This window comes from Coregonus clupeaformis, chromosome 35 (genome assembly GCF_020615455.1).
Source record: "Coregonus clupeaformis isolate EN_2021a chromosome 35, ASM2061545v1, whole genome shotgun sequence".
In the NCBI taxonomy this organism is placed as follows: domain Eukaryota; kingdom Metazoa; phylum Chordata; class Actinopteri; order Salmoniformes; family Salmonidae; genus Coregonus; species Coregonus clupeaformis.
Window position 1 is genome coordinate 18,361,950 of NC_059226.1, and position 27,324 is coordinate 18,389,273.

At 44.1% G+C, this 27,324-nt stretch overlaps 4 protein-coding genes across 4 annotated transcripts; 2 read left to right on the top strand and 2 right to left on the bottom strand.

Annotated features, from left to right (window-relative positions):
- Window positions 1–2,429: 2,429 nt before the first annotated feature.
- Window positions 2,430–8,933, bottom strand: LOC123482518 (endoplasmic reticulum protein SC65-like). Its single transcript, XM_045210660.1, has 7 exons — window positions 8,300–8,933; window positions 6,789–6,938; window positions 5,634–5,805; window positions 5,337–5,465; window positions 5,039–5,184; window positions 3,987–4,070; window positions 2,430–3,179 (listed from the first exon to the last, which is right to left on the bottom strand). Exons 1-7 carry the CDS (start codon window positions 8,765–8,767, stop codon window positions 3,033–3,035), a joined length of 1,296 nt encoding a protein of 431 aa, XP_045066595.1. The 5' UTR covers window positions 8,768–8,933; the 3' UTR covers window positions 2,430–3,032.
- Window positions 8,934–9,878: 945 nt separating this feature from the next.
- Window positions 9,879–15,253, top strand: LOC123482609 (peptidyl-prolyl cis-trans isomerase FKBP10-like). Its single transcript, XM_045210893.1, has 10 exons — window positions 9,879–10,189; window positions 11,092–11,237; window positions 11,409–11,598; window positions 11,686–11,831; window positions 13,005–13,194; window positions 13,320–13,465; window positions 13,671–13,860; window positions 14,218–14,360; window positions 14,507–14,670; window positions 14,893–15,253. Exons 1-10 carry the CDS (start codon window positions 9,996–9,998, stop codon window positions 15,079–15,081), a joined length of 1,698 nt encoding a protein of 565 aa, XP_045066828.1. The 5' UTR covers window positions 9,879–9,995; the 3' UTR covers window positions 15,082–15,253.
- Window positions 15,254–19,810: 4,557 nt separating this feature from the next.
- LOC123482613 (cytosolic 5'-nucleotidase 3-like) lies at window positions 19,811–24,260 on the bottom strand. The gene is made up of 9 exons (XM_045210899.1): window positions 24,092–24,260; window positions 23,185–23,283; window positions 22,982–23,051; window positions 22,838–22,884; window positions 22,552–22,637; window positions 21,417–21,506; window positions 21,080–21,242; window positions 20,694–20,894; window positions 19,811–20,449 (listed from the first exon to the last, which is right to left on the bottom strand). Exons 1-9 carry the CDS (start codon window positions 24,092–24,094, stop codon window positions 20,339–20,341), a joined length of 870 nt encoding a protein of 289 aa, XP_045066834.1. The 5' UTR covers window positions 24,095–24,260; the 3' UTR covers window positions 19,811–20,338.
- A 391-nt stretch (window positions 24,261–24,651) lies between these two features.
- LOC121569593 (kelch-like protein 10) lies at window positions 24,652–27,277 on the top strand. The gene is made up of 5 exons (XM_041880684.2): window positions 24,652–24,941; window positions 25,212–25,698; window positions 25,807–26,424; window positions 26,541–26,690; window positions 26,801–27,277. Exons 1-5 carry the CDS (start codon window positions 24,745–24,747, stop codon window positions 27,167–27,169), a joined length of 1,821 nt encoding a protein of 606 aa, XP_041736618.2. The 5' UTR covers window positions 24,652–24,744; the 3' UTR covers window positions 27,170–27,277.
- The last annotated feature ends 47 nt before the right edge of the window (window positions 27,278–27,324 follow it).

A 27,324-nucleotide genomic window follows, 5' to 3' on the forward strand; every position in this document is an offset into this window, starting at 1 on the left:
AACACGGAGAAAGAAGAGCAACTTATTGTGAGAATGACTATGAAACAAAAGCAGTAGACCGTTCAAAACATCCTGGACTGATGTTAGGGTTTATGTTGATTGTTCATTCTTTGTTCCTGTCTGTTGAGATGTAGGAAGGGGGAGTTAGACCCTATGGTTTTGGGATCATATTTAAAAAGAAGCAGAGACCATAACTCAGTGTTTTCAACCGTAGATCTACGAACACAACATTCCACATAGTGTTAGTTAACAGAGCCTGTCTGTATGTGTCTGTATTTTATTCACCACCTTCGTAAGAGGCCCAAAGTGTGTATGGTAAAGGAGGTTGAAACTGTGTGTGTGAGCGTGTGTGTGTGAGCGTGTGTGTGAGCATGTGTGTGTGTGTGTGTAGGGTTGCAAAATTCTGGTAACTTTCCCAACATTTCCAAGTTTTACTGAAATCCTGGTTGGAAGATTCCCGGAATTGTAAAGGAATAAGCAGGGAATTTTGAGAAAGTTACTGGAATTTTGCAACCCTACAGTATGTGTGTGTGTGTGTGTGTGTGTGTGTTTGCGCGTGCGTGCGTGGGTGTGTGAGAGAGATTGAGTGAGTGAGATATTTTTAGAGGAAGAGAGCAGGTGAATGAGAAAGCGTACTTGTTGTGTTTGGGACAGTTGTGCCCTTGTTCACCGTAACACTCCTGCCAACAACACTGGTAGATAGTTTATAGATTTTTACTTCTAGAAATAGTTATCTTTCTGTTACCTGGCTTTGTGCTCTGGAGCCAATGGCAGCACACTTACAAACATGTTTTTTATTTATTATGTAACAACCAACTTAAACGAGCACTAGCCTACAGAATGTGAGAACACATATCTATTTGTATATACAGTATGTACAAGAAGATAATACTGAATGTTGAATACACTCTATGGAATTGTTTTAAAATTCAATGTTAATATTGATTCGTTTTATCTGTTTCAACTAAGCATCTATCTGTCTCCTGCCGTACAACTGTACATCTCTCCTTTAAGCCATTTCTAGCTGTCCATCTATCTGTCTATCTGTCAGGCACATGCCTAGTAATCTGGCCATCTATCTATCATTCCAGCTGTCAATCTAAATGCCATCTAAATATTGGACACTTGTTGATAGGCTCTGAGCCTTATGCTGATGATGCTTTAACACAGTGAGTTTGAAATGACCCCAGGACAGCACAGTGGAAATTTGATGAGATAAGGTGCATTACTTTTTTAGTGCATTACTATTGACCAGAATCCATGGGCTCTGCAGGTGAAAAGTAGTGCACTATATAGGTAATGGGTTACCATTTGGGACACAACCTGGGGTCTGGTATACTAGGTGTATGGAGAGGTCTGTTTGATTCAGCTGAGTTCTGCACTATGACAGATGCACTATAGTTATTTACCATATGTACAGAATATGTGCAATCTTTAGATGATGGTTAGTTTGCTTGCGTTTTGAATTTAGGAAGCAGAGAAAAAGAAACTCATCATATCCCATATTTTTAAATAGACAATTGAAATAAACAATGTAGATGAATTGAAATGAAAAAAGTTGTCTTTTTTTCCTCTGGTTCCATTGTGTGAATATATATGTGATGCTATGTCAATGGTGTCATAACTTGAGGCCAAGATGTATGTCCTTTGCGCAATGTGTTTACTTATTGTTTAGAATAACTATATTCAGTAACTACTGCCTAAATGTGATTCTCTATATAAGATTCTTGAAGGAAACTTCAAGAGACTAGGAAAAGTGTACATTGCCTTGTATTTTATGTTCTTGAACTTTGCCAATGATAATACATTTACATTTTTGACTGACACCTTTTTCTTTTCCATTAGATGTATTTCTAGTTTCAGACTTCATTGCACCTCATTAAATGTTCCCTTGAATGAAGATGTGGAATGGCAGTGCTCCACACTCCTCTCTGCAAGCTTCCCCTCCCGGGAAAGGCCTGCACACTCCAAGACCTCTCCATCACGTTGACAGCTCCCCGCTTGTGCCATTAAACTCCTTTTTTTTAATTTTTTTTTACTTATCCAGAACGCCGCAGCCCGCCTGGTGTTCAACCTTCCAAAGTTCTCCCATGTCACCCGCTCCTCTGCACACTCCACTGGCTTCCAGTAGAAGCTTGTATCCACTACAAGACCATGGTACTTGCCTACGGAGCAGCAAGAGGAACTGCCCCTCCCTACCTTCAGGCTATGCTCAAACCTTACACCCCAACCCGAGTTGGGGTCTGAAACCAACATCTGAAACCCTACCTCTTCAGAGTATCTCAAGTAATCCCACCAATAACTAGGCATAAGATCAGTATTGGGCTGCCTGTGAAAACACAGCCTAAGGATGTCACAAGTAAGTTTCCATTATACCATATGTCTGTCCTGCAATGGATTTGCTGAAAGAGACAATAACAGAGATGTACTAAAAGAATATGTAACTTTATTCCACACTTTCTGCAGTTGTTCACTTGGCATTTTGTGTGGATTTTTATCTTACCGCTGGACCCACAAAAGACACCTCCAATGGGTCAGAATTCAACATCAAACATCCTAGATATTGACAGAAGGCATAGTTCAGTGCCCTATTACCAGGGCTAAGGCACAAAGGCAAATCATTTCATTAAATAAGAAATGTAACAACAACAATAACAGTCATTCAGTATTAACAATTATAATACATCTTTCCTTATGCTAAAACAGATGCACAATTTAGCTTTCAGTTCAGACATGTACAGCTCTGACCTTCAACAGGTCCTGTGTGGGTGTTTGTGTGATCTTGCTAATGGTGGAACTGTGTGCAACTGGCAATGTAAATTCTCCCTTTTGTGTTCCTTTAGCTGTGAAATATATAGTATATATACCATGGAACAATTTAATGGGTTTGGGGTGTACTAAATATAGTATCCTGGCACTTCTGGATGGGGAAGGTCTGGCTCTGCAGGGCTGTCCATATTCTTTGAGAGGGGAATTGAGTAGTGTTCTGTTTGGGGGAGGGGTGGTGTTCATGGTGGAGTTGGTGGTTGGGGTCAGGCTGCAGGTTCCCCAGCGTCCCCCTTGGTTTTGGGTTCCTGCCACCAGTCTGCTACGAAGGACTCCTCGTAATCTCCTATCCCCTCAAACTCAGCGTCAGGGGGGGCCGAGGGAGCAGCCACCTCCTCTGGACTCACCACATCCTGCCAATGAACACAACACTGAGTTACATACAACAACACATCTACACTTTAAGATGAGGCTTGATTTCACTTAGCAGACATCTCAGGGATAGAATTCTAACACACGTTGTCATCGTTCTCACACTTTCTTTGCCTTTCTCTTGGCTCTTATAAATCTCTCACTACTAGTGCATGCTGTAATTTCCCTCCCTCCCTTTCCCCTTCTCTGTCCTCCTCCCCCTCTCAGGTCTAGGCTGAGGCTGTGTGGTTAGCTGGGAGGGGCTGACCAGAGAAAAGCCCATGTGGCAGGGCCTCAGAGGCCGACACCACCCAGCTACATACCACACTCCACTGTCGGAAAACACAACCCCCCTCCCTCACCCTATCAATCTCAATCTCTCTCCATTTCTCTTTCTTCCAGCTACTGACCCTCTTTCAATCTCTATCCATTCCACTCTCTCCACAGTAGTCTCCCTCACAGATCCCCTGTAGTCAGAATCAGCTTTCCCCCAAAGTAAATACTGTGATACAGTGGTCCCTTCCCCCACCTCTTTTCATGAAGTTAATTCAAACACTTTGCCGGTCATTTTTCAGTCACAAAATAAGTAGCAAAGTAGCATACTAGCTACTGTACCCCCAAAATTTTGTGCACATTGGAAATATTCACGGCAACCCAGAACCAAATTCTCGCCAGATTTGAAGCGAACCAGCCAATTTATTACAGTTTATTACTTCTGAGTTTGGTGCTTCTGTCAAGAATTTGTCCTGCTCATAAAAACTGGTTTCCTCTGTTACTTCCATCTCCACCCCTTTGCAGGCAAGCCTTACCTCATCATCTGTCTGTAGGTAGTTCAGTGCAAACTCCAGCATCTCCCTCTGCTTGGTTGTTTGGTTAAAGTACCTCAGTGCCTCCTGCGCAACAAACGTGGCGCGTCAATATCATTGGTTGACTCAAGAAGCAAGGAGAACACAAAGCTACAGTCCTCATTTGTTTATGGCGCTAACCTACCAAACATTCTATGTTGTTTCCCTTTGTTTCAAATGCTCTTTTGCCCTCCAGTTAGCATACCATGAAGTTTTTACAGCACCACTAACTCCATTAGAAATTGTCACAGTTTCAAAAAGGCCTATATCTTTCAGGTAGCTTTGTTGGTTTTATTTAATTGATGGCGTAGCAGCTGCTGCAAGTGCTGTACTGGTAGAGCATAACCAAGGAATTATAGGACCTAATCCTTTTTAATTTGAATATAAAATATTTTAATTAATTTGTAGGGTGTTGGTGTTCACACCATAGCTACAGTATATGTTCCAGCTTTCCTTTTCTTGGTTTTTGTGGAGCTGTGGTGCTCCATAGCACATTTTAGTAAGGAAACAACAGCTACACCATACACCAAATCTGAAACTATTATGTATCTTGTATGGAATCAGGTTCAGGGCTGAGGTTAATCTGGGTAAAGTTTATTACCATAATGCTAGATCAGTGGTATTCAAACCTTTTCAGCCAGGACCCCATTTTTTCACCAGAATTTATGGGGATCCCTCCCTAGAATCTGTAAATTTTGATTTTTACATCAACAAATAACCTTTCATTCATTGCATTGTCATCTCTTATGAAAATGAAAAGAAACCAATAAATATATTTACTCAATAAAACGTTTTTGTTCAAATTATCTTTCTCAAAAACGTTTGTATATTGTCCCATTCAATCAAAAAAATTTTGCCGATCCCACTGCAGTTCCCGGGGTCGCGACCCTGACTTTGAATACCACTGTTCTAGATGATAGTTCATATTAATCAGAAATTACATGTTAAGTCTTGACAGGGCACATTGGGATGCTGAGTTGGGCGTGAAGGTTATATAAAGCAATCTGGTTACTCACCGGGCGAGGCAGGAAGTGCATCTCCTCCAGGCCCCACTGTTCTCGGTAGAAGCGGTAGTACACCATGTTCTGCTGCATCACCTGGTCGTTAGCGTCAAACAGCATGTAGCTGGCCGCACACGGAGCCGCGTTACGCACGTCATTCACTGTACAGAGGGAGGGGGGGTCATCTGACAACTGCATATCAACCTTCTACTCAAGTAGTGTTATTACATTGAATAGTTGCTGTACTAGTTTGGTCATGAAATGCAAGTGCAGTAAAGTTTCTATTGAAGGAGTGACACTTTCATGTGCGTACGTTTATAGTAGGCAAACTGGAGGTAGTGGTACATGGTAGCCACAAACTTTTCCACGAAGAAACCACCGACGTTGGGCATCAGGTTCTCCTCACACTTCACTTTACACTTCAGAACTTCTGTGTAGAGATCTGAGAGAGAGAGAGAGAGAGAGAGAGAGAGAGAGAGAGAGAGAGAGAGAGAGAGAGAGAGAGAGAGAGAGAGAGAGAGAGAGAGAGAGAAACATTATACTACTATGACCAGAGTCTCTGCCCTCTCAATAGGGACCATGAGTAGATGGGGATTTGTCAGACACTCACCTGCCAGTGTAGGGTAGAAGTCTTTGTACTCTGTGACCTCATATGACCCTTCGCAGCCTGCCAGGCAGAGGTCGTACATTTTGAGGTACTCCGTGGTGGCCTGCTCCATGTCCCGAGCACTGGCGCTGAAATCTCCGGAGTTATACAGTTTCACAGCCTTCAGGAACACAGGCTGGAGGACAGAAAGGACAAAGCAAAGTGTTAGAGACACTAGACATGGGCTGAAAGGACAACAGCCAGGGGCCAGAAAGGACAGCACAGTTAGAGACACTAGATATGGGCTGAAAGAACAACAGCCAGGGGTCAGAAAGGACAGCACAGTTAGAGACACTAGATATGGGCTGAAAGAACAACAGCCAGGGGTCAGAAAGGACAGCACAGTTAGAGACACTAGATATGGGCTGAAAGAACAACAGCCAGGGGTCAGAAAGGACAGCACAGTTAGAGACACTAGATATGGGCTGAAAGAACAACAGCCAGGGGTCAGAAAGGACAGCACAGTTAGAGACACTAGATATGGGCTGAAAGAACAACAGCCAGGGGTCAGAAAGGACAGCACAGTTAGAGACACTAGATATGGGCTGAAGGGACAGGAGGGATGCAGAGTAGGAGGACTGGTGGAAACATAGCATACAGTTGCAGAACAACAACCAACATTTGGATAGAATTCAAACCTACATTCTATTTGAAGACTTTTTGCTAACGGAGTTGTGAAGAAATACTATAGTATGTTTCTCAGCCATTCATGTTTAGATTGAGAAAGCCATCGATAACATACTAACCAACACATATTTTCAATGAATCATTCTAGTACTGTGTTCAGGTGGGCCGTCGCGCTTCAGCAAACAAAGGAAAGGAGGGGTGCTCAACAACCATGACAAAAATCTTGAGAAAAACTTACCAAGGTCTAATTCAAGGTAAAAATGAGTTGGAGCACTCAAAAAAAAAAAGGCTGAGATTTATTTATTTTTGCTCACTTTAATCCATTGTACAGCTTTTTTTGTTGAGTGCTCCAACTCCTTTTTACCTTGAATTAGTCCTTTTGGAAGTGTTTCTTGGTAAGCCATTCTCATCAGTTCTATTACTGTGTCAGGTGATGGGTATCAGAGCTAGTTATGATTTGTATGGCGGGTTGTGCGCTGACCTCACACTGACCTCGTAGGGTCGCTCCTCGTGGTCGATGAGGTACTCGTCCAGCTCAAACAGGGTCTTGTAGTAGTTCATGTTCTTGGAGATAAAGGGGTCTTCTGGGTTCTTCTGGAGGAACGTGTGGGCCGCTGACACGGCCCTTTCTATGTTGTTTAACTGTGGGAGAGAGGAGATACAGAATGGATCATTGTTATTGTTATTGGTCATATAGGGTCCAGTAGTCTGATTGGTCGGTCTTGGTACTCTGGTACTTGGTGTCATCGTTGGATGACTTCTATAGACACTATCTCTCATTCTAATGGATGCCTAGCTGAATCAAGGGGTTCTCTACATGCAGCAGGTCCTGCTAACACTATTTAGTCCTTAGAATAACATGACTTCTAACCTCAAATCACCTCACCAACTGCTAAGAGGTGTGCTTCAGCCACTGACACTATATGGCTTTAAGGCATGTGCTGAAATTATCAACTGTCAATCAACACTTTTGGCAGTAAGAAGAATATGGTCTGCCTATATTCAAAGGTTACTATGTAGTAGCTAAGCCTGGCAATTGTGAAGAACCCATGCTGTGTAGATTCAAACAGTGACCTTGGTCTGTCTTATGGAGGAGGGTTTTTGGAATATATCTGAACAAGTGAAGAAACGGAGAATGCTCTTAACAGAGCCATGAGATCACCGGTTTGGCTGACACGCGCATGGAAAACCTATGAGAACGTCTGGATGTGAATAGAGGAAGATGCTGAGAGCATGCAGAGGGAATGGCCTGAGAAGATGCTCTCCAAGGGAGGAGTAGGCTTGCCTGAGGAAACATTCAAATTATAACACTCACGTGTGCGCACAGGCCGCAGAAATAGTTGCACACATATATTTTACACACATTCCAGTTGCAAGCGTGTTTGGCTTACTTTCACTTCAAAAGTAAACCCTCTTTATTTTGCCACGGGGAACGCTGTTGATTTGCCTGCCTGGTATTCTGCCTCATAGCCCTACGTGTGGTGTCTGCTTTGGTAGAAAATAAGAAGGCGTTTGTTCTTACTGGGGGACTGTTTAACGGGGCGCTGTTTAAGAGACGTGGCATGTGTGTTCAACTGCTGAGTTTGCTGCATTCTCAACAGGTGGGCTGAGGAAAGTCTAGGAAAACGTTATTCTTTCCCGCTTGTTTCACGCTGTGACAAAGTATTGCTGATGGAAAACAAGCTACTATATGCTATTTCATTTGAAGTATCAGGCTATGACAGTAGCCTCTGTAAATATCGGCCTATTATGCATTAGTTACGCATAACGGTGTAATATGTGTGCCAAGACAGGTTATTACAATTAGATGAGAATATTAGAATGAATCATTTATTAAACATATCCTAAGATTCTTACAATTAGGCCTATTATCTACTTAAGGGAAAACCCACTGTGACCATCAATAGTATAGACATGTAGACGTTTATAAACCGTTATTTGGATATCTTACCCTAAATGTATTTAATGTCCACCCATTCAGCAGAATAACTATTTGATCTCACCTGGTAGTAAGCATACTGTATGTACCGGTAGGGTACCCTCTTCTCAAAAGCTTCCAGAACATCTCTCTTTGGATAGGCCACTGTAAACACTGGGAAATTTGTTTTGCACTTTTTAAGGCACGAAGCCCGGAGTAAGAAATGCCGCATGATGCGGAGACTGCTGTCCGCGAAGAGGGTATCATTGTCCCGACTGACAGTGCTACAGTTCTGGCTGCAAAACGCTTCGCTGTCTTTCAGGAGCCGGTGAAGACGCAAACTCAATTCCAGGTACTTGATGCTGTCCCTCCAGTTCTGCGTTCCATACTGGTCCAGAGCATGTCCATACGCAGATTCAAGTGGCATCAGATCTTTCTGTGGGAAACTCTTAAAGCTATATTTCTCATACTGGGCTTCGACCAGAACTGGAGCGACCAAAACTACACAGAAACCAAATGAAAGCCAGGTTTCTTTAACGTTTTTAGGGGCCATTATGCTTATTCTCTATTATGCCCTCCGTTTCTCCAACCAAACACGATTTCGGGATAATTTCTCCAGGGTTTTCTTCACAAGTGAATGGTCATGTCTGTTTGCACGTACAGAGCCTTGGCCCGGCTTGGAGAGACGGAGAGGAGGGGACAGAAAAGTCAGGGTTCCTCTGCAGGAGTTTCACAGGGAGTCAGTCGGAGGCAGTGATTTCGGGGTTAGGTTAGTCCCTGGGTCATAATGCCCTCTTGATTTTTAGAACTAACATTGACCAAGTTACAGAAAAATACAAAACATTTAATAATTTAGCATTTTGATGGGCCGATGGTAGGCCCTACATTATTTAAAAATATATATTTGGAGGAAAAGAACACTGAATAAAGTGCGTAAAATATGTAAATATAGCCTATGTATGACTGTGTGGTGGTCTAATAAAGATATGCTATTATTGCCATATTTAAACTTCTAAAGCAAATACTTTTTCACAAGTTCGACATCTCTTCAATGTTGTTTTTTGCATGGGTAGGTTTGTTGGATCTACAAACATTCCAGCAACCATGTTGGAACATGAAATGCCAGATGAGATGCCCAATGGAGAGGGACATGCTTTTTATTTTGAATTTTAACAGTGAAAATATGAGCAGCAAATTAACATAGGCCTATTTGTAAATGTTAGATAAATAACAATTCATATTTAAATAGAGAAGTAGTCCAAAGGTTGGAATTTAGGACCTGCGAGAACATAATTATCTAGGCCTTTCTTTCCGACTCAGCCAGATGGGCGCCTCCCAGTTAAATCAGCTTCTCTATAGAAGCGGGTGGGGTATTCCCACACAGAGCAAATAACTTTCACTCACTGTCTATGTTCGATAGGCATACAAATAATAAGGCTTTGTAAATAGTATAGCACAAACGTTATTACATAGTAGGCCTACGCTAAAAACGCTTTATTGTAGGCGTAGGCTATGCTTTAAATCCCCTTCCTCCGGCTTGCGCTCGAGTCAGATACCTAGGCTTATGACATGGCCGAGGGCTACTTTACACGTTTACAGAATTCCTCTAAAAAGGAGGGGGTGAATTGGATGCCACACACCTCCCCCTTCTGAATGAGCAGAAGCTACGTCCGCACTTCTCTCTCTCTCTGCATCTATAGACTGTAGCCAACGGAGAAGTCACGGCGAAATCATCCGTCCGTTTCTCATACTTTAACAAAACACCAAAGAATACGTTTATTATGGAGTCAATATTAGCGTTATTTTTGCTCTGTATAACGGGAACCCATGTAAGCTGTATCCCAGGCCCGTTAGAAGACGTGGTTATTGATCGGTATGACATTCCAAGAGTTTGTCCCAGAGAAGTGCAAACGGGAGATTTCGTCCGTTATCATTACAACGGTACCTTCACCGACGGCAAGAAGTTCGATTCAAGGTAAGCTACGATAGGTCTATTGACATAGTGCATAAGCGCATCAAAGTAGAGACAGGCTATCTGATTCCTGTGCAAATAAATTCTGTGCCGGCTGGAGGACATTTTAGTTTTGTTCGTTTGACTATATGGTCTCACGCAGTTGGCCTGTTGTAGACGTGTCCGGCCTTTACATTTGCAGCCCCTCTAAGCAACCATTTTGAAACTTTGTATCGAAGACCCTGCGCTTCACAGATACATTGTAACTTTGCCACTGCGCTGTGCATTTCTGCACAGAAACATTGTAACTGCCGTGTGCGTTGGTGCGTGTCATATGCATCCCCGAACGACGCCTATATGTGGCGCTCTGCACAATATAGTTCAATGGTGTTTACATTTACATTTACGTCATTTAGCAGACGCTCTTATCCAGAGCGACTTACAGGAGCAATTAGGGTTAAGTGCCTTGCTCAAGGGCACATCGGCAGATTTTTCACCTAGTCGGCTCGGGGATTAGAACCAGCGACCTTTCGGTTACTGGCACAACGCTCTTAACCACTAAGCTACCTGCCGCCCGTTTACACTCAATGCAAAGACAAACAGCTGAATTCAGTTGGTTGACAGGCGAGGCCTAGGCTATATCTTAAAATCCATTATTTAGGCCTTATTTAGTTATTTTATGGCCTACTTTTGTATTTTGATCATGACTTATTGTATTCTTTGCACATAACCCATTCAGATATGGTTAGATAAATGGTTTACAACCACTTAAAATGAATGTAAATAGTCTAATATAATAATAGGAATAGAATATAATAACTTTACTAGACCCAGCCTACCATTGAAATAAATATCATCTTTGTGCTCTTGAGGAATGTGGCTTCTTTTCTCTCTCCCCCTCTCTTCTACCCATCCCCCCTCTTCAGTCATGAACGTGGTGCACCCTTCAGTGGCCAGGTGGGACTGGGGCTTCTCATCACTGGTCTGGACAGGGGAGTCCAGGGCATGTGTGTCAATGAGCGCAGAAAAGTTACTGTCCCCCCACACCTTGCCTATGGAAGTATAGGAGCAGGTAACAACTAATTTAATTCTCATATATGACCTTTACAGTTTACATAGGCCCTGGCGCCAGAAAGTGTGCCCTGTACAAACTAAATTCCACAAATAGTTATCCTCTGATGTTGGCCCCAATCGTATATTCCAGTGGCACACAATGAATTCCCAACCTGTCTCTCTCTCCTAGGTGATGTGATCCCTCCTGACACTGTGTTGGTGTTTGATGTGGTTCTGCTCGACATCTGGAACACAGAAGACAAGGTCCAGACACGCACCCTCAGCAAACCTGAGAGCTGCAAGCGCCTCGTGGAAGCTACTGACTTCATCCGTTATCACTACAACGGCACACTGCTGAACGGTGTACCCTTCGACTCCAGGTGAGGTCCATATCTACTCTGGAAAACCAGTCAGGCTGTGTTTGTGTGCGTGCGGGTGTTAACCGTTTAGATCCATGTCTCTTTCAGCCACTCTAGGAACGGCACCTATGACACGTACGTGGGCATGGGCTACCTCATTAAGGGCATGGATGAGGGTCTAATCGGCATGTGCGTGGGAGAGACACGCACCATCATCATCCCACCCTTCCTGGCCTATGAGGAGAAGGGATATGGTAACTACTAGTAACCACTGTTTATAGCCCCTAGCCTATAAGGTATGTTAAAGATTACAAGGTTAAGACAACATGGTTCTAATTTCCCATAACTCTTTGCAATTAATACCACCAGCATTGCTAGTTAGCAATGGCGCTAGTAGTTATCAATGGCGCTGGTCCCATTAATTAGTTTATTTTCGAATGCTTCCGCATGGAATTATTACATTGTCTTAACCTTGTCTTTTTTAACCTAGCCTATGAGGAGAAGGGATATGGTAACTACTAGTAACCACTGTTTATAATCCCTAGCCTATGAGGAGAAGGGATATGGTAACTACTAGTAACCACTGTTTATAATCCCTAGCCTATGAGGAGAAGGGATATGGTAACTACTAGTAACCACTGTTTATAATCCCTAGCCTATGAGGAGAAGGGATATGGTAACTACTAGTAACCACTGTTTATAATCCCTAGCCTATGAGGAGAAGGGATATGGTAACTACTAGTAACCACTGTTTATAATCCCTAGCCTATGAGGAGAAGGGATATGGTAACTACTAGTAACTAGTAGCTCCTGAGTGGCGCAGTGGTCTAAGGCACTGCATCGCAGTGCTAACTGTGCCACTAGAGATCCTGGTTCGAATCCAGGCTCTGTCGCAGCCGGCCGCGACCGGGAGACTCATGGGCGGCGCACAATTGGCCCAGCGTCGTCCAGGGTAGGGGAGGGAATGGCCGGCAGGGATGTAGCTCAGTTGATAGAGCATGGCGTTTGCAACGCCAGGGTTGTGGGTTCGATTCCCATGGGGGGCCAGTATAAAAAAAAAAAAATGTGTTCACTAACTGTAAGTCGCTCTGGATAAGAGCGTCTGCTAAATGACTAAAATGTAAATGTAAATGTAGTAACCACTGTTTATAATCCCTAGCCTATGAGGAGAAGGGATATGGTACAAACTGTTTATAACCCCTAGCCTGAGCCCTTAATAGCTGATAAACACAGGAAGTGTATAGTAGGCTACATAGAGTTTAGAGTCTAGAAAAGTTTATTCAAGTGTCACTCCACAACAACAGTTGACAAGACATATTACAGATTAAAAACAACATTGTGGACCACCCCCTCTGACGAAGTAAGATTTGCATTGGGTTGTGTATAGATAATATAATTGACTCTAAACACCCATCCTCCTCTTCCAGGCACAGTGATTCCATCCCAGGCCACCCTGGTGTTTGAGGTCTTCATGATTGACCTGTTCAACCCTAAGGATGACATTGCCGTGGTGGTCAAGGAGGTGCCTAAGACCTGCACCCGTAAAACAGTGGTGGGAGACTACATCCGTTACCACTATAATGGCACCTTCCAGGACGGCTCTGGCTTTGACACCAGGTAGGAATGTGTTTAGTACATCTACTGTCTGTCAAACCAAGACTTGTCTGAGTCAATAGTGAGTGAAAGGGTGCATTGTAAAGACTGACTCTAATTTGCATTTACTATGTTTCCTCTTTCTGCAGCTACCAGCGCAACAGCACATACAATACCTACATTGGCATGGGCTATGTGATCCAGGGCATGGACAAGGCCCTCCAGGGGTTGTGTATTGGGGAGAAGAGGCGTGTCATCCTTCCTCCTCACATGGCCTATGGGGAGAAGGGAACTGGTGAGTATGTGGCTCTGTGGCATTGGCCAAAGGTTTTGGGGTGGGAGGAGTCAGAGTTTAATTTACATATCTTACTGTCCAGTGTCCATGATGACTCAGTGACACGTATTATAGAATGTCTCAGCTTAAGGCACTGAGTTTGCACACATTTTCATGTCCATACTCCTATTCAAATTCCTTTCTACTCTCCTCCACCCCACTCTAGGAGACATCATCCCTGGCTCGGCCGTGCTGGTCTTCGACATCCACGTTATCGACTTCCACAACCCGAAGGACCTCATTGAGATCAAAGTGACCAGCAAGCCCAAGAAGTGCAACCTGACCAGTGAGGTGGACGACCTGATCCAGTACCGTTACAACTGCTCCCTGATGGACGGCACCCTGCTCTACTCCTCGTGAGTAGGAGCGCCTCCTGTCCATCGCACCGCCATATTGCAACGCCATACTGCAACGCCTGGTCCAGTCATGTAATCTAATCCCCCCTGGCTACTTGTCTGACTGATATCACTAGGCCTCCACGCCAACAGACAGGAAGATTTATCAGCTACTTATGTTGTGTTGAAATGAAAATATATGAGACAAAATATAACCAATATATAGAAACGAGCCATATCTATAACCATATACTGTATCTTACATATTATATACATCTTACAACCTAGAAAATATAGGGCTACATACTTAATGCCTACTGACTGATAGCACGTTGGCGCATCGGCAGGGCCTTGATCAATATCTCCCTCCTCTTCCAGGGACCACTATGAGAAAGCCCCCATCACCACCCTCGGAGCCAACAAAGTGATTGAGGGTCTGGACGAGGGCCTGAGGGGCATGTGTGTGGGAGAGAAGAGAGTGGTGATCGTCCCACCCCATCTGGGACATGGAGAAAATGGAGGTGAGTGAATGAACTAGTCAGGGTCACTTTCATCTTGAAACCCAGAACAAAAAATCCTGCGTGGAGATATCTTGCATTTGGACATGACATTATTCTGACACTGTCTCAATGTCTCTCATCATACTCTCCCCTCCATGTCCCTGCAGCCAAGGGCGTTCCCAGCAGTGCCGTGCTGCACTTTGAGCTGGAGCTGTTGGACCTGCAGAAGGGAGTGCCTGACGGCTACATGTTTGTGTGGCTGGGAGACAGCCCAGATCCCCTGTTCCCTGCCATGGACCTCAACAAAGATCTATCTGTCCCTCTGGAGGAGGTAAGATAACACACGCCAGACATTTAGCATGATCCATCAATCAAAGTCAGGATTCACCCAATACATTCTACCCTTTGCTTGGTAAGGCACTGGTGCTGGTAACATCCTTGTGTAAGTCAGGACAACAAATTAGGTGATAATCTAAAACTGCAATTATACTTCAAATTATGTACCTCTTGAAAGGACAACTCTCATATTTCTCTCTGCTCTCCCTCTCTCTAGTTCACAGCCTTCATAAACCTCCAGGTGGCGGAGGGCACAGGTCGCCTGAGGCCAGGGATGGATGCTGACGGCATCATCAAGGACATGTTCAACAACCAGGACCGCAACAGGGACGGCAAGATAGTGGCTGAGGAGCTCAAACTGAAGGTGGAGGAGGATTCTGACAAGGCCCTACATGAGGAGCTGTGAGGGGGAACAGTCGAGCCGGGCAGAGGGGTGTGGGGACGGAGAGAGACAACAGACAGTATCTATGCAAATAGGGGGTTACCAACTAGTGGAGCTCCTTAAATTGTTTTTATTATGTAGAAAACACAGGAGGTTGGTGACATCTTAATTGGGGAGGATGGGCTCGTGGTAATGGCTGGAACGGAATAAGCTGAATGGTATCAAACACACGGTTTGATGCCGTTCCAGTCATTATTATGAGCCGTTCTCCCCTCAGCAGCCTACACTGGTTGAAAATAACCCAAAATGGTCCATACTTATTTAAAGGAAGGACTGTTTCCATGTGTTGTAAATTGCCTTATGAAAATGTGGTTCATCTGTACTTTTTATAAATAACTTATTCTGCAGCCTTGCATCATTATGTTTTTAAAAAAAATGTTTGACTCTTGAGACACATTTTGCTAAAAGCACTTTAATTGAACTACCTTGTCAGCCATTTGGGATGGTCCTTCATCCCAGGATGCAATGCAGGTGGCTTCAAAATGGCTGATGGAAATAAATGGCTGTCTCCCCCCCCACCCCCCTCTTCCCAGACATGAAAATGATGTTAAGACTGTAGGTTGTATATTTTAAGAGTGGCGATTTTGTGCAATACAAGATTTTTTTTAAGTGCCTTGCATTGTGGAACATACATCACATAATAAACAACATCTGTTTTTCTAATAAAAACCTATAAAAAATGCATTGTTTCCTGTGTTTTGGATCCATGTCCATTGTCTATGGATTGTGTAGGCTGGGAATAACATTAGTATAGAGTACCCTGGAAATAGCATCACACTGGTCATTACAAAATTGGATTTTGGCATGTTTTACAAAAAAAGAAATAGATCTAGATGAAGTGAAACAAGGGTTCAGTGGCCACATTTTATTTACAATTGTGGAGAGGTTTTCCTGTTATACCTACATATCTCATACAGGTGAAATGTACAATTTTGTGACACTCAGTAGAGTATGTAGCGAACACACTTCTCAACAGAAATGTATGACTTGATTCTTGCATACTGTACCATTGACATCACCATTTTAAATGAATGGATTTCCATTTCAAATCTTTAAACTGGGTGAATTTTATATTATAATTTTGCAAAACATACAAATAATAGCAATAGAATCAGATGCATTGGCTGTACCAAGAACTAAAACCTCAGTTATTATGTGGCAATGAAATGTTTTGCCATCACACAAAAAATGAAAAGTACAAAATATTTGGATGTTCTTCACCATAGACCGAATAGGTCAACCATTACTTTTACAGGACCATAAAAGGCAACAATTGGCCTCTAAAATATAATCAAAACTCTGCTGTTTTACAGAAAGTGATGGCATTTCAGAGAAAATACAAACATGCCAAATATTTAAAATGCTATTACTTTTCTCATGTACTTTCAATGTCTCAAGACTGAAGGTGGATGGATTCTTTGAGACAAGCATATACACTGCTCAAAAAAAATAAAGGGAACACTTAAACAACACATCCTAGATATGAATGAATTAAATAATCTTATTAAATACTTTTTTCTTGACATAGTTGAATGTGCTGACAACAAAATCACACAAAAATTATCAATGGAAATCAAATTGATCAACCCATGGAGGTCTGGATTTGGAGTCACCCTCAAAATTAAAGTGGAAAACCACACTACAGGCTGATCCAACTTTGATGTAATGTCCTTAAAACAAGTCAAAATGAGGCTCAGTAGTGTGTGTGGCCTCCACGTGCCTGTATGACCTCCCTACAACGCCTGGGCATGCTCCTGATGAGGTGGCGGATGGTCTCCTGAGGGATCTCCTCCCAGACCTGGACTAAAGCATCCGCCAACTCCTGGACAGTCTGTGGTGCAACGTGGCGTTGGTGGATGGAGCGAGACATGATGTCCCAGATGTGCTCAATTGGATTCAGGTCTGGGGAACGGGCGGTCCATTGCATCAATGCCTTCCTCTTGCAGGAACTGCTGATACACTCCAGCCACATGAGGTCTAGCATTGTCTTGCATTAGGAGGAACCCAGGGCCAACCGCACCAGCATATGGTCTCACAAGGGGTCTGAGGATCTCATCTCGGTACCTAATGGCAGTCAGGCTACCTCTGGCGAGCACATGGAGGGCTGTGCAGCCCCCCAAAGAAATGCCACCCCACACCATGACTGACCCACCGCCAAACCGGTCATGCTGGAGGATGTTGCAGGCAGCAGAACGTTCTCCACGGCTTCTCCAGACTCTGTCACGTCTGTCACATGTGCTCAGTGTGAACCTGCTTTCATCTTTGAAGAGCACAGTGCGCCAGTTGTGAATTTGCCAATCTTGGTGTTCTCTGGCAAATGCCAAACGTCCTGCACGGTGTTGGGCTGTAAGCACAACCCCCACCTGTGGACGTCGGGCCCTCATACCACCCTCATGGAGTCTGTTTCTGACCGTTTGAGCAGACACATGCACATTTGTGGCCTGCTGGAGGTCATTTTGCAGGGCTCTGGCAGTGCTCCTCCTGCTCCTCCTTGCACAAAGGCGGAGGTAGCGGTCCTGCTGCTGGGTTGTTGCCCTCCTACGGCCTCCTCCACGTCTCCTGATGTACTGGCCTGTCTCCTGGTTGCGCCTCCATGCTCTGGACACTACGCTGACATACACAGCTCGCATTGATGTGCCATCCTGGATGAGCTGCACTACCTGAGCCACTTGTGTGGGTTGTAGACTCCGTCTCATGCTACCACTAGAGTGAAAGCACCGCCAGCATTCAAAAGTGACCAAAACATCAGCCAGGAAGCATAGGAACTGAGAAGTGGTCTGTGGTCACCACCTGCAGAACCACTTCTTTATTGGGGGTGTCTTGCTAATTGCCTATAATTTCCACCTGTTCTCTATTCCATTTGCACAACAGCATGTGAAATTTATTGTCAATCAGTGTTGCTTCCTAAGTGGACAGTTTGATTTCACAGAAGTGTGATTGACTTGGAGTTACATTGTGTTGTTTAAGTGTTCCCTTTATTTTTTTCAGCAGTGTATATCCATGGCTTGCATTACTATTACTTTGACCAAATGGTGGCATTGTGGCGCCAAGAAAGTCCATTGTAAAACATAGCCACGCACAAAACCCTATGCCATAATACCATGACAGTATCATTAGATTCCATACTGACGATATCCACATAAAACAGTAGCCTATTGTTAAGAGCTGAAAATAAATAAAGTGCCTAAAATGGAAATAATTTAATGTAATCATTCTCATAGAATAGACACGTTTCAAGAAAAAGGAGAACAAAGTCTCACAAAACAAAAAAGATGGCTTATAGTGTATAGAACACTAGGACAAAACACTGACGTTTCAAACTGGTAAAAGTCAGGTTAGGTTGCCCTTTATCCCTTTATATCACAAAGATACATGACAAACAAACCATAACGCCTTCAACTTTCAACTATACAGAGAAGACAACATCTAGATCCACACAACAGCACCCACATGCATACATACATACATACATACAGTTGAAGTCGGAAGTTTACATACACCATAGCCAAATACATTTAAACTCAGTTTTCTGACATTTAATCCTAGTAAAAATTCATTGTTTTAGGTCAGTTAGGATCACCTCTTTATTTTAAGAATGTGTCAGAATAATAGTAGAAAGATTTATTTATTTCAGCTTTTATTTCTTCCATCACATTCCCAGTGGGTCAGAAGTTTACATACACTCAATTAGTATTTGGTAGCACTGCCTTTAAATTGTTTAACTTGAGTCAAATGTTTCAGGTAGCCTTCCACAAGCTTCCCACAATAAGTTGGGTGAATTTTGGCCCATTCCTCCTAACAGAGCTGGTGTATCTGAGTCAGGTTTGTAGGCCTCCTTGCTCGCACATTCTTTTTCAGTTCTGCCCACAAATTTTCTATAGGATTGAGGTCAGCGCTTTGTGATGGCCACTCCAATACCTTGACTTTGTTGTCCTTAAGCCATTTTGCCACAACTTTGGAAGTGAACTTGGGGTCATTGTCCATTTGGAAGACCCATTTGCGACCAAGCTTTAACTTCCTGACTGATGTCTTGAGATGTTGCTTCAATATATCCACATAATTTTCCTATCTCATTATGCCCTCTATTTTGTGAAGTGCACCAGTCCCTCCTGCAGCAAAGCACCCCCACAGCATGATGCTGCCACCCTCGTGCTTCACGGTTGGGATGGTGTTCTTCGGCTTGCAAGCAACCCCCTTTTTCCTCCAAACATAACTATGGTCATTATGGCCAAAGTTATATTTTTGTTTAATCAGACCAGAGGACATTTCTCCAAAAATTTCGATCTTTGTTTTCATGTGCAGTTGCAAACCGTAGTCTGGCTTTTTTATGGCGGTTTTGGAGCAGTGGCTTCTTCCTTGCTGAGCGGCCTTTCAGGTTATGTTGATATAGGACTCGTTTTACTGTGAATGTAGATACTTTTGTACCTGTTTCCTCCAGCATCTTCACAACGTCCTTTGCTGTTGTTCTGGGATTGATTTGCACTTTTCGCAACAAAGTACGTTCATCTCTAGGAGACAGAACTGAGCGGTATGATGGCTGCTTGGTCCCATGGGGTTTATACTTGCGTACTATTGTTTGTACAGATGAACGTGGTACCTTCAGGCATTTGGAAATTGCTCCCAAGGATGAACCAGACTTGTGGAGGTCTACCACTGGAATTGTGATACAGTGAATTATAAGTGAAATAATCTGTCTGTAAACAATTGTTGGAAAAATTACTTGTGTCATGCACAAAGTGTATGTAAACTTCTGACTTCAACTGTACCTCATATGTAGACAGGGCATACATATCACCAGTAACGTTTCACTCCCCACAAATCCAATACATTTACCAGACGGGAAGTGACCTAGTTTTCCTATCCCCTTTCAGTTGGACTATTGATGGTTTGTAAACACAACTGAGAATGTGACAATAGGGTTGTTGAGTAGGACTATAAAGGATGTTTCTCTCAAATTGTAAGTGTTCAACAAGGACTCAACTGGAGGAGCATGGAAGGACGACTCCAAAACACTGTCTGGGATCCACCCCAGCGACCCACACAAACAGCCATTGGAGCTTTAGTAAAAGACAACCTAAAAACAATACCATTCTGACTTGGCTCATGGTCTCTGACTACTGGCACATTCTGAGCAAGCGCTTCCTAAACCAGCACGACATAGTTCCTGTAGCGTCGGAACGCTCGTTACTGATTGGCCAGTGAGATGACGTTCGTGGTCAGGTCACTTGGTGCAGGTGAGGTGGAGCATTATGGCGTTAGGCACTTCCATGGTCTCATCCTTCACCAGCACGATGTCATAAGCATTCAGGTAGGACGTCTTCCTCTCCTCCACCTGAGAAAGATCATGCAGAGGGAACGGTTAACAAAGGGTAAATGTCCAACATCATTTAAACAGTGTTTGAACAAGCTGACTGTGCCTTAAAACAAGCACTCAATTCCCTTAAAACAAGCACTCAATAAAACTTCAGAGTAAAAACAAAAATGTTACTTTTTGCATGGTTGAGGGTTTATTAGGGTGTGAGTGAGAGAGAGTGTGTGTGAGAGCGTTGGTGTGTGTGCAGCCATTAGTACCCTACCTTGTCGTTGAGGAAGCCTATCTTGAGGATGTTCTCCATGCTGTGCACCCCATCAGCCATGGTCAGGTCCCCTAGAGAGTCTCCCAGCAGCAGGACGTTGTGGCGTGACTTGAGCTCCTGGAAGTGGCCTGTGTTCAGCAGAGCTCCCTCCCTTTTGTTATAGATGTGGATCAGCTCCCCTTTGAACGCCTTCAGCGCACCCTGACAAAGAGGGACAACAATGGGTTAAATCCTCATTCAAACAACTAACCTTTTACCCAGTCTTTGTGTCGTCACTAGCATAGGAAAAGCTAATTTAATGCAATGAAACTAAGTGTTTTCAAATTCCATAGAGGCTACCTGTATTGTATAGACTGTGGTTTGAGTGTCAGTGATAGCCTACTCACAGTCTCATCAAAGTCCATGTAGTTGGAGAAGACCTTGACGTTGGGGTGAAAGACCCCGGCCTGGCGGATCACCTCCTCCAGCACGTCTCCTACCCCAGCAGAGAAGATGAGCAGAGGGATGCTGTGCTCCTGCAGATGGTCAAAGAACAGCTGGTAGCCCTCCCTGTGGGGCCAGCAGTATAGTTAGCACTGTAATCACTACCATTATAGTCCTGGTCACCATTATCATTATTGACTTGATATGGCTTCATAATTTGGTACCATGTATGCTATAGATTACTTTACCCTACTAAACAGCCATGATTGTGGTTTGGCAAAAGTAGCAGGGTCTTCTCACCTGAGCATAGCATCAGACTCCTTCACCACATCCTGAAGCAGGTCTTTCCTGATGCGCTGCTGCACCAGAAGAGTATGGGCTTTAGTCCACCTATGGGATGCATGGCACAAGGGGATTGGTTAACCCCATCAGTCCCGAGACCCCAGCAAAAATCAGCTTTTCATTTATTTGACTTTCAATTATCTACATGTCCAGCCCTTATATTTAGCTTCACAATGAAGTATTTGACCATTTTATTTTCAGGACAACCAGAGCTACGAGTAGAACACAGAACATAAACAGTGGCTTTCGTGAGTTTTATTGACAAATGTCTGAAGCAGAAATCTTATAAAAATGAATTTATATGAATGCTGTACAGAAATTGTTTGCTCATTGGGAAATGAATATCCAACTAGTCAATGACAACTATTTGGATTTGTGAGCTATGTGAGCTTATTACAGTATTATAGACACTATGTCCTGGGATTTCCTATGATCTTAAATTTAGATTTTAGTCATTTAGCAGATGCTCTTATCCAGAGCGACTTACATGAGCAATTAGGGTTAAGTGCCTTGTTCAAGGGCACATCAACAGATTTTTCACCTAGTCGGCTCGGGGATTAGAACCAGCGACCTTTCGGTTACTGGCACAACGCTCTTAACCACTAAGCTACCTGCCGCCTTCTATGTAGAAGAACCCCTTACATTCTAATGATGCTTGTGTAGCTTGTAAGCGTCATAGAGAAAAACATGCGTGTTCGTGAGTCTCAGCTTTTCATAGATAGCTTTTAATAGTTTGTAGCGCAAACCATTCGGACTCTACAGATGTTGTTGTAAAAAGACCTGGCCCCAGGCCCCTTCGGGATCCACCCTTTTCTCACAAACACCCAGCCCCAGTTAATCACACAGACCAATGGTTGGATGCAGAATAATTAGACGAATCCGATGGTACAACCCAGAAATCTGTAGCTTAAACACACAATGTTTAATAGGGGTTAGAAGTCCAAAACGCGCCAGTATTACAGTGGGACTCATTGGGTTATTGAGACTGCAGGGAGGTGCCTATGTCTGATGTAGCACAGAGGGTATTGGTCAGTTTGACAGCAAAGTGAGGTCTAGAAGGGCAGTGATAGGCTCAGAGAGAGCTGTGACTCACCACTCCACCATGAGGGGCAGCTTCTCCTCCGCTGTCCGTTTGGAATCTATCTCTATGGGGTAATATGTGTTGAGCAGGTCCTTCAGCTGAACGGAGGGAGAACAGACAACACTCAGAAAGGACAAACTGGCTAGTATGCATCTAGAAAAGACACACAGTTATTTTTCACTCAGTTAAGCAGTTCATCTGTGTCATAGATTTTCTAAACTACACAACTTTATCTGCCAAATCAGAGGAAGTTCTGTCATGTGCTCTAGTCATTTTTCTGATGAAATTTGAAATATACCTGTGCTTTGCACTCCTCACTGATGAGCTTGCTGTTGTCCAGGATATCTATAAAAATAATACAGATGCAAACATAATTCTCATGGGTTTTTAGACAAAACATTAGTCTCTTCTCTGTACAAGCTATCCCAGCTTTAATACTTACTGTGACTGGTAGGACACCGCTTCCCATTGTAGGCAAACCGTGTGAGGGTCATGTCAAAGTCTGAAATCACCTGAAAAAGCAAGAGACATCGTCAGCATATTATCACGCAAACCTCCCAGGATGGAACTAGGAGAGTAAATTGGGTGTGGTACCCATAGAATTACATATACAATCCTAATTGAATAGGATCTCTGTGGTGGTACCTGAATAGTGCTGGTGCTATCCATCTGCATGGTCTTAATGATCTCCTCCACCCTCTGAGGGTCCCTCATAAACACTGAGGGGTTGGACAGCTCTGGGATCTACGGAGGAGGGAGACAAGGAGTGAGTAGAGAGAAAAACAGAAGAGCTTAATATTTCACCACTCCATTTTTACATTTTAGTCATTTTTGAGACGCTCTTATCCAGACTGACATAAAAGAGCAATTAAGCTTAAATACCTTGCTCAAAGGCACATCAACAGATGTTTCACCTAGTCGGCTCAGAGATTCGAACCAGCAACCTTCGATTACTGACCCAACGCTCTTAACCACTAGGGCCAGGCTATCTGCCACCCATAAACCCTCATACTCACTAATGCTACTGTGCTTGCTACTGTTTGCAGCATTTACCATATACAGACCACAGAATAGTGATTTCACAGCAGCCTAGCTTTGGAACACAACATCGGGAGTCTGTGTATTGGTTGAACAATTCAGATCAGCCCTCCTGCTGATAACATCACATGCATCCAGCTGATACATTGTTATAATACTGTACTGAGGAGCTGTAGCCTAACGTTACATACCTCTTCACATATCACTTGCATGTCATCCCCTCAGTTGCAGCTGTTGTGTTGTCATAGCTAGGCCTTGAATAAATGGAATCTTACACTTGGGTACACTAATACCCCAATCACATACATAACATGCATGAACAAGTACTCTGTGTGATTTGCCTTTTTGGGAGTCTTGTTATGTCACTGTCACATAGCTACAAATAGGCATCGCCATTCTGCTCTGAGAAATTAGGCAGCTTGTTTGTAACTTAATAACTAACGTTACGTTTGATAGCTAGCTAGCCATTTCAGTCATTCGCTCAGTGGCAATCAGGAAAATAAAGTACACTTACCATTTTTCTAGAGAGATGTTGTTTAATTCAAGAAAAGTTAAATGATCCAAACTATGGATCTAGCTAGAAATGCAATCAATAAGTTATATCGTTAGCTAGCTAGTTAGCCAAGCTGCAATAGCCAGGCTACACTTTTTGCGCGCATTTGCTTGCATAAATTGAGGACGGAAGTGTGTGCGTTTAACACCTTCCCCAGTACCACAAAATCAGTATTAAATGTTCCTAATATAATTTATGTTCTGATAGAGCAGATGAAGAAAGTATTATGGCAAATTGTGTGCTTCTATGTATTCTTAATTCACGTTTTCCCTCTCACTACATCTGAAATGGACTGTATTTAATAAAATGTATTATGTAGTGTCAAATATTAGTATTACATGACTGTTACACATTCACTGTAATGTAGGCATACCAGTCAGATAGATCAAATAAAACACAAACTTTTTATGACAAGTGAGGCTGATGCTCTGATTCCATTTGCTCATCGCTGTGATGTAATAATGAACAATTCTGGAACATAACATATGTGGAACATTCACAATTCACAATCCTTAGATGAACACAGCTGCTGTAGTAAACCAGCTAAATGTCTAGGCCGAAGAGCTAGCAAAACCCCATTAAATAGAGTTTATTATAGATGTATTAGGCAAGGAATGAATGAACTGGAAGAGATGGCCACCTCCACCAAATTTCAAAGATGCAACATGGAGAGAAAAATGAGTGCTATGACCTGTACAATCTTTAACGAGTTACGTCTGGAGGCAAAACTCTGTGATGTGGTCATCAAAGTCAATGGAATCGAGTTCAATGCTCACAAGAACATCCTTTGTGGATGCAGCTCATACTTCCGGTGAGTAGCTTCCCTTGGTTGGGACAGGTTGGGTTGGGATGTGATGGCCAGATGGCATTCCCATTCTGGCATCACTTGACTTTGAGAATGAGAGAACATCGGTGATTTATGGTATCTCTGGCTTGGTCCAAATCTCTGTAGTTATTTGTCACTTTTGGGGAGTCCTGAGGAACTTCGTTCGATTGCAATGCTGTAGTGAGAAGAATATTGAGTCCTTGATGATGTTCCTATCTCCCTGTGTTATTATAACCCTTGACCCTTGACCCACAGAGCTCTCTTCACAAGCGGCTGGAACAACGTCGAGAAGCAGGTCTACAGCATTCCTGGAGTAAATCCAGACATGATGCGCCTGATCATCGAGTATGCCTACACACGTTCTGTGCCTGTGACTGCAGAGAATGTGGAACCGCTCTTAGCGGCTGCAGACCAGTTCTGCATCCTGGGGATCGTGAGAGCCTGCTGCGACTATCTGGAGGCCCAGCTCTGTCTGCAGAACTGCATCGGCATCTGCAAGTTCGCAGACTTCTACTCCTGCCCTGATCTGCGCCGCCAGGCCTACCTCTTCATCCTGCACCACTTTGAGATGGTGCGTTTCTCTGAGGAGTTCATGGAGCTCTCTCTGGCACAGCTCTGTGACATCATCGAGAAGGATGACCTGAATGTAAAGCAGGAGGATGTTGTGTTTGAGGCGGTCCTACGCTGGATCAACCACTCGCCTCAGGACCGCAAGGCCCACGTCTCTGTGCTGCTGCCCAAGGTGAGAGGTGGACAATAGTGTCAATGTTTTACTGCTGGATAACTTTTGTAAGTTTGGGTGTTGTGCTAGTCAACTGCTAACCACAAGTCTGTCTGTCTGTGTGCTTAGGTCCGCATGGCCTTGATGACAGCCGACTACTTCATGAACAACGTGAAGAACAATACCCTGGTGAAGGACAATGATGACTGCAAGCCCATCATCATCAGTGCCCTGAAGGCCATGTACGACCGGAACATGAACGGGCCCTCCAACACTGACTTCCGCAACCCTCTGACCCGCCCTCGCCTGCCTTATGCCATCCTATTGGCCATTGGTGGCTGGAGTGGTGGCAGTCCCACCAATGGCATTGAGGCGTATGATGCGCGGGCTGACCGGTGGGTGAATGTGACCCGGGAGGAGGAGAGCCCTCGAGCATACCATGGAGCTGCTTACCTCAATGGCTTTGTCTACTGTGTGGGTGGCTTTGACAGAGTTGACTACTTTAACAGTGTACGTAAGTTCAACCCTGTCACACGGACCTGGCTCCAGGTGGCCCCCATGCACTCGCGGCGCTGCTACGTCAGTGTGGCGGTGCTGGATGGCTGTATCTATGCCATGGGTGGCTTTGATGGCTACGTACGACTGAACACCGCTGAGTGCTATGAGCCTGAGACTAACCAGTGGACCCTGATTGCACCCATGCATGAGCAGAGGAGTGATGCCAGTGCTACCACACTACATGGCAAGGTGAGTGGAACAGAGGGACCTGGGACACAACACAACTAGACCACAATTAATCTGTGAAAACTTCATGATAGATGATGCCTTTTGATGATAAAATGTTGACATGGTATTTTCTGTAGGTGTACATCTGTGGTGGTTTCAATGGGAATGAGTGCTTGTTCACAGCAGAGAGCTACAGCCCCCAGACCAACCAGTGGACTCTGACCGCCCCCATGAGAAGCAGGCGCAGTGGTGTGGGGGTCATCGCCTATGCGGAGCAGGTCTATGCTGTGAGCAGAACATTCATATGCAGTACATGCACAATGCATTTTAACGCCTTATTCAGGAAGAGCTGAAAGTTGAGAAATATTTGACTCAAGTTTCCTCTGTCCTCTCCCAGGTGGGCGGCTTCGATGGGGCTAACCGCCTGCGTAACGCTGAGGCCTACAACCCGCTGACCAACACATGGCGCACGGTGCCCACCATGTTCAACCCGCGCAGCAACTTTGGCATCGAGGTGGTGGACGACCTCCTGTTCGTGGTGGGGGGCTTCAACGGCTTCACCACTACCTTCAACGTGGAGTGCTATGACGAGAAAACAGAGGAGTGGTACGACGCCCATGACATGGGCATCTTCCGCAGTGCCCTCAGCTGCTGCGTGGTGCACGGGCTGCCCAATGTGGCCCAGTACGCAGCCCCCCGGGACTCCCTCCAGTCCCCCCGGGAAGAGCTGATGCTCTCCGCCTCCAACAGCATCCTCTCTGTGTGACACCCCCTCCTGCCCACTGTATTCCATCTACCACAAGGCATTTACCATGCGCAAATAAATCCACTACTGTACGTCCCAGAGGAAATCCCATATGCATACAGTGCTATGAAAAAGTATTTGCCCCCTTTCTAATTTTCTCTACTTTTGCATATTTG

What these genes read in the sequence shown, in the direction of transcription:
- LOC123482518 (XM_045210660.1), bottom strand. Translation starts at nt 8,767, where the DNA reads ATGGCCCCTAAAAACGTTAAAGAAACCTGGCTTTCATTTGGTTTCTGT. An exon ending in TACAGTATGCTTACTACCAG is followed by an intron (nt 6,939 to 8,299) that starts GTGAGATCAAAT and finishes TCTCTCCCACAG; the next exon opens with TTAAACAACATAGAAAGGGC. An exon ending in CTTCTACCCTACACTGGCAG is followed by an intron (nt 5,466 to 5,633) that starts GTGAGTGTCTGA and finishes TCTCTCTCTCAG; the next exon opens with ATCTCTACACAGAAGTTCTG.
- LOC123482609 (XM_045210893.1), top strand. Translation starts at nt 9,996, where the DNA reads ATGGAGTCAATATTAGCGTTATTTTTGCTCTGTATAACGGGAACCCAT. An exon ending in GGCTCTGGCTTTGACACCAG is followed by an intron (nt 13,195 to 13,319) that starts GTAGGAATGTGT and finishes CTCTTTCTGCAG; the next exon opens with CTACCAGCGCAACAGCACAT. An exon ending in GGCACCCTGCTCTACTCCTC is followed by an intron (nt 13,861 to 14,217) that starts GTGAGTAGGAGC and finishes CTCCTCTTCCAG; the next exon opens with GGACCACTATGAGAAAGCCC.
- LOC123482613 (XM_045210899.1), bottom strand. An exon ending in ATAGCACCAGCACTATTCAG is followed by an intron (nt 23,052 to 23,184) that starts GTACCACCACAG and finishes TTGCTTTTTCAG; the next exon opens with GTGATTTCAGACTTTGACAT. An exon ending in CTGCCCCTCATGGTGGAGTG is followed by an intron (nt 21,507 to 22,551) that starts GTGAGTCACAGC and finishes TGCATCCCATAG; the next exon opens with GTGGACTAAAGCCCATACTC.
- LOC121569593 (XM_041880684.2), top strand. Translation starts at nt 24,745, where the DNA reads ATGAATGAACTGGAAGAGATGGCCACCTCCACCAAATTTCAAAGATGC. An exon ending in TCTCTGTGCTGCTGCCCAAG is followed by an intron (nt 25,699 to 25,806) that starts GTGAGAGGTGGA and finishes CTGTGTGCTTAG; the next exon opens with GTCCGCATGGCCTTGATGAC. An exon ending in CTACCACACTACATGGCAAG is followed by an intron (nt 26,425 to 26,540) that starts GTGAGTGGAACA and finishes TATTTTCTGTAG; the next exon opens with GTGTACATCTGTGGTGGTTT.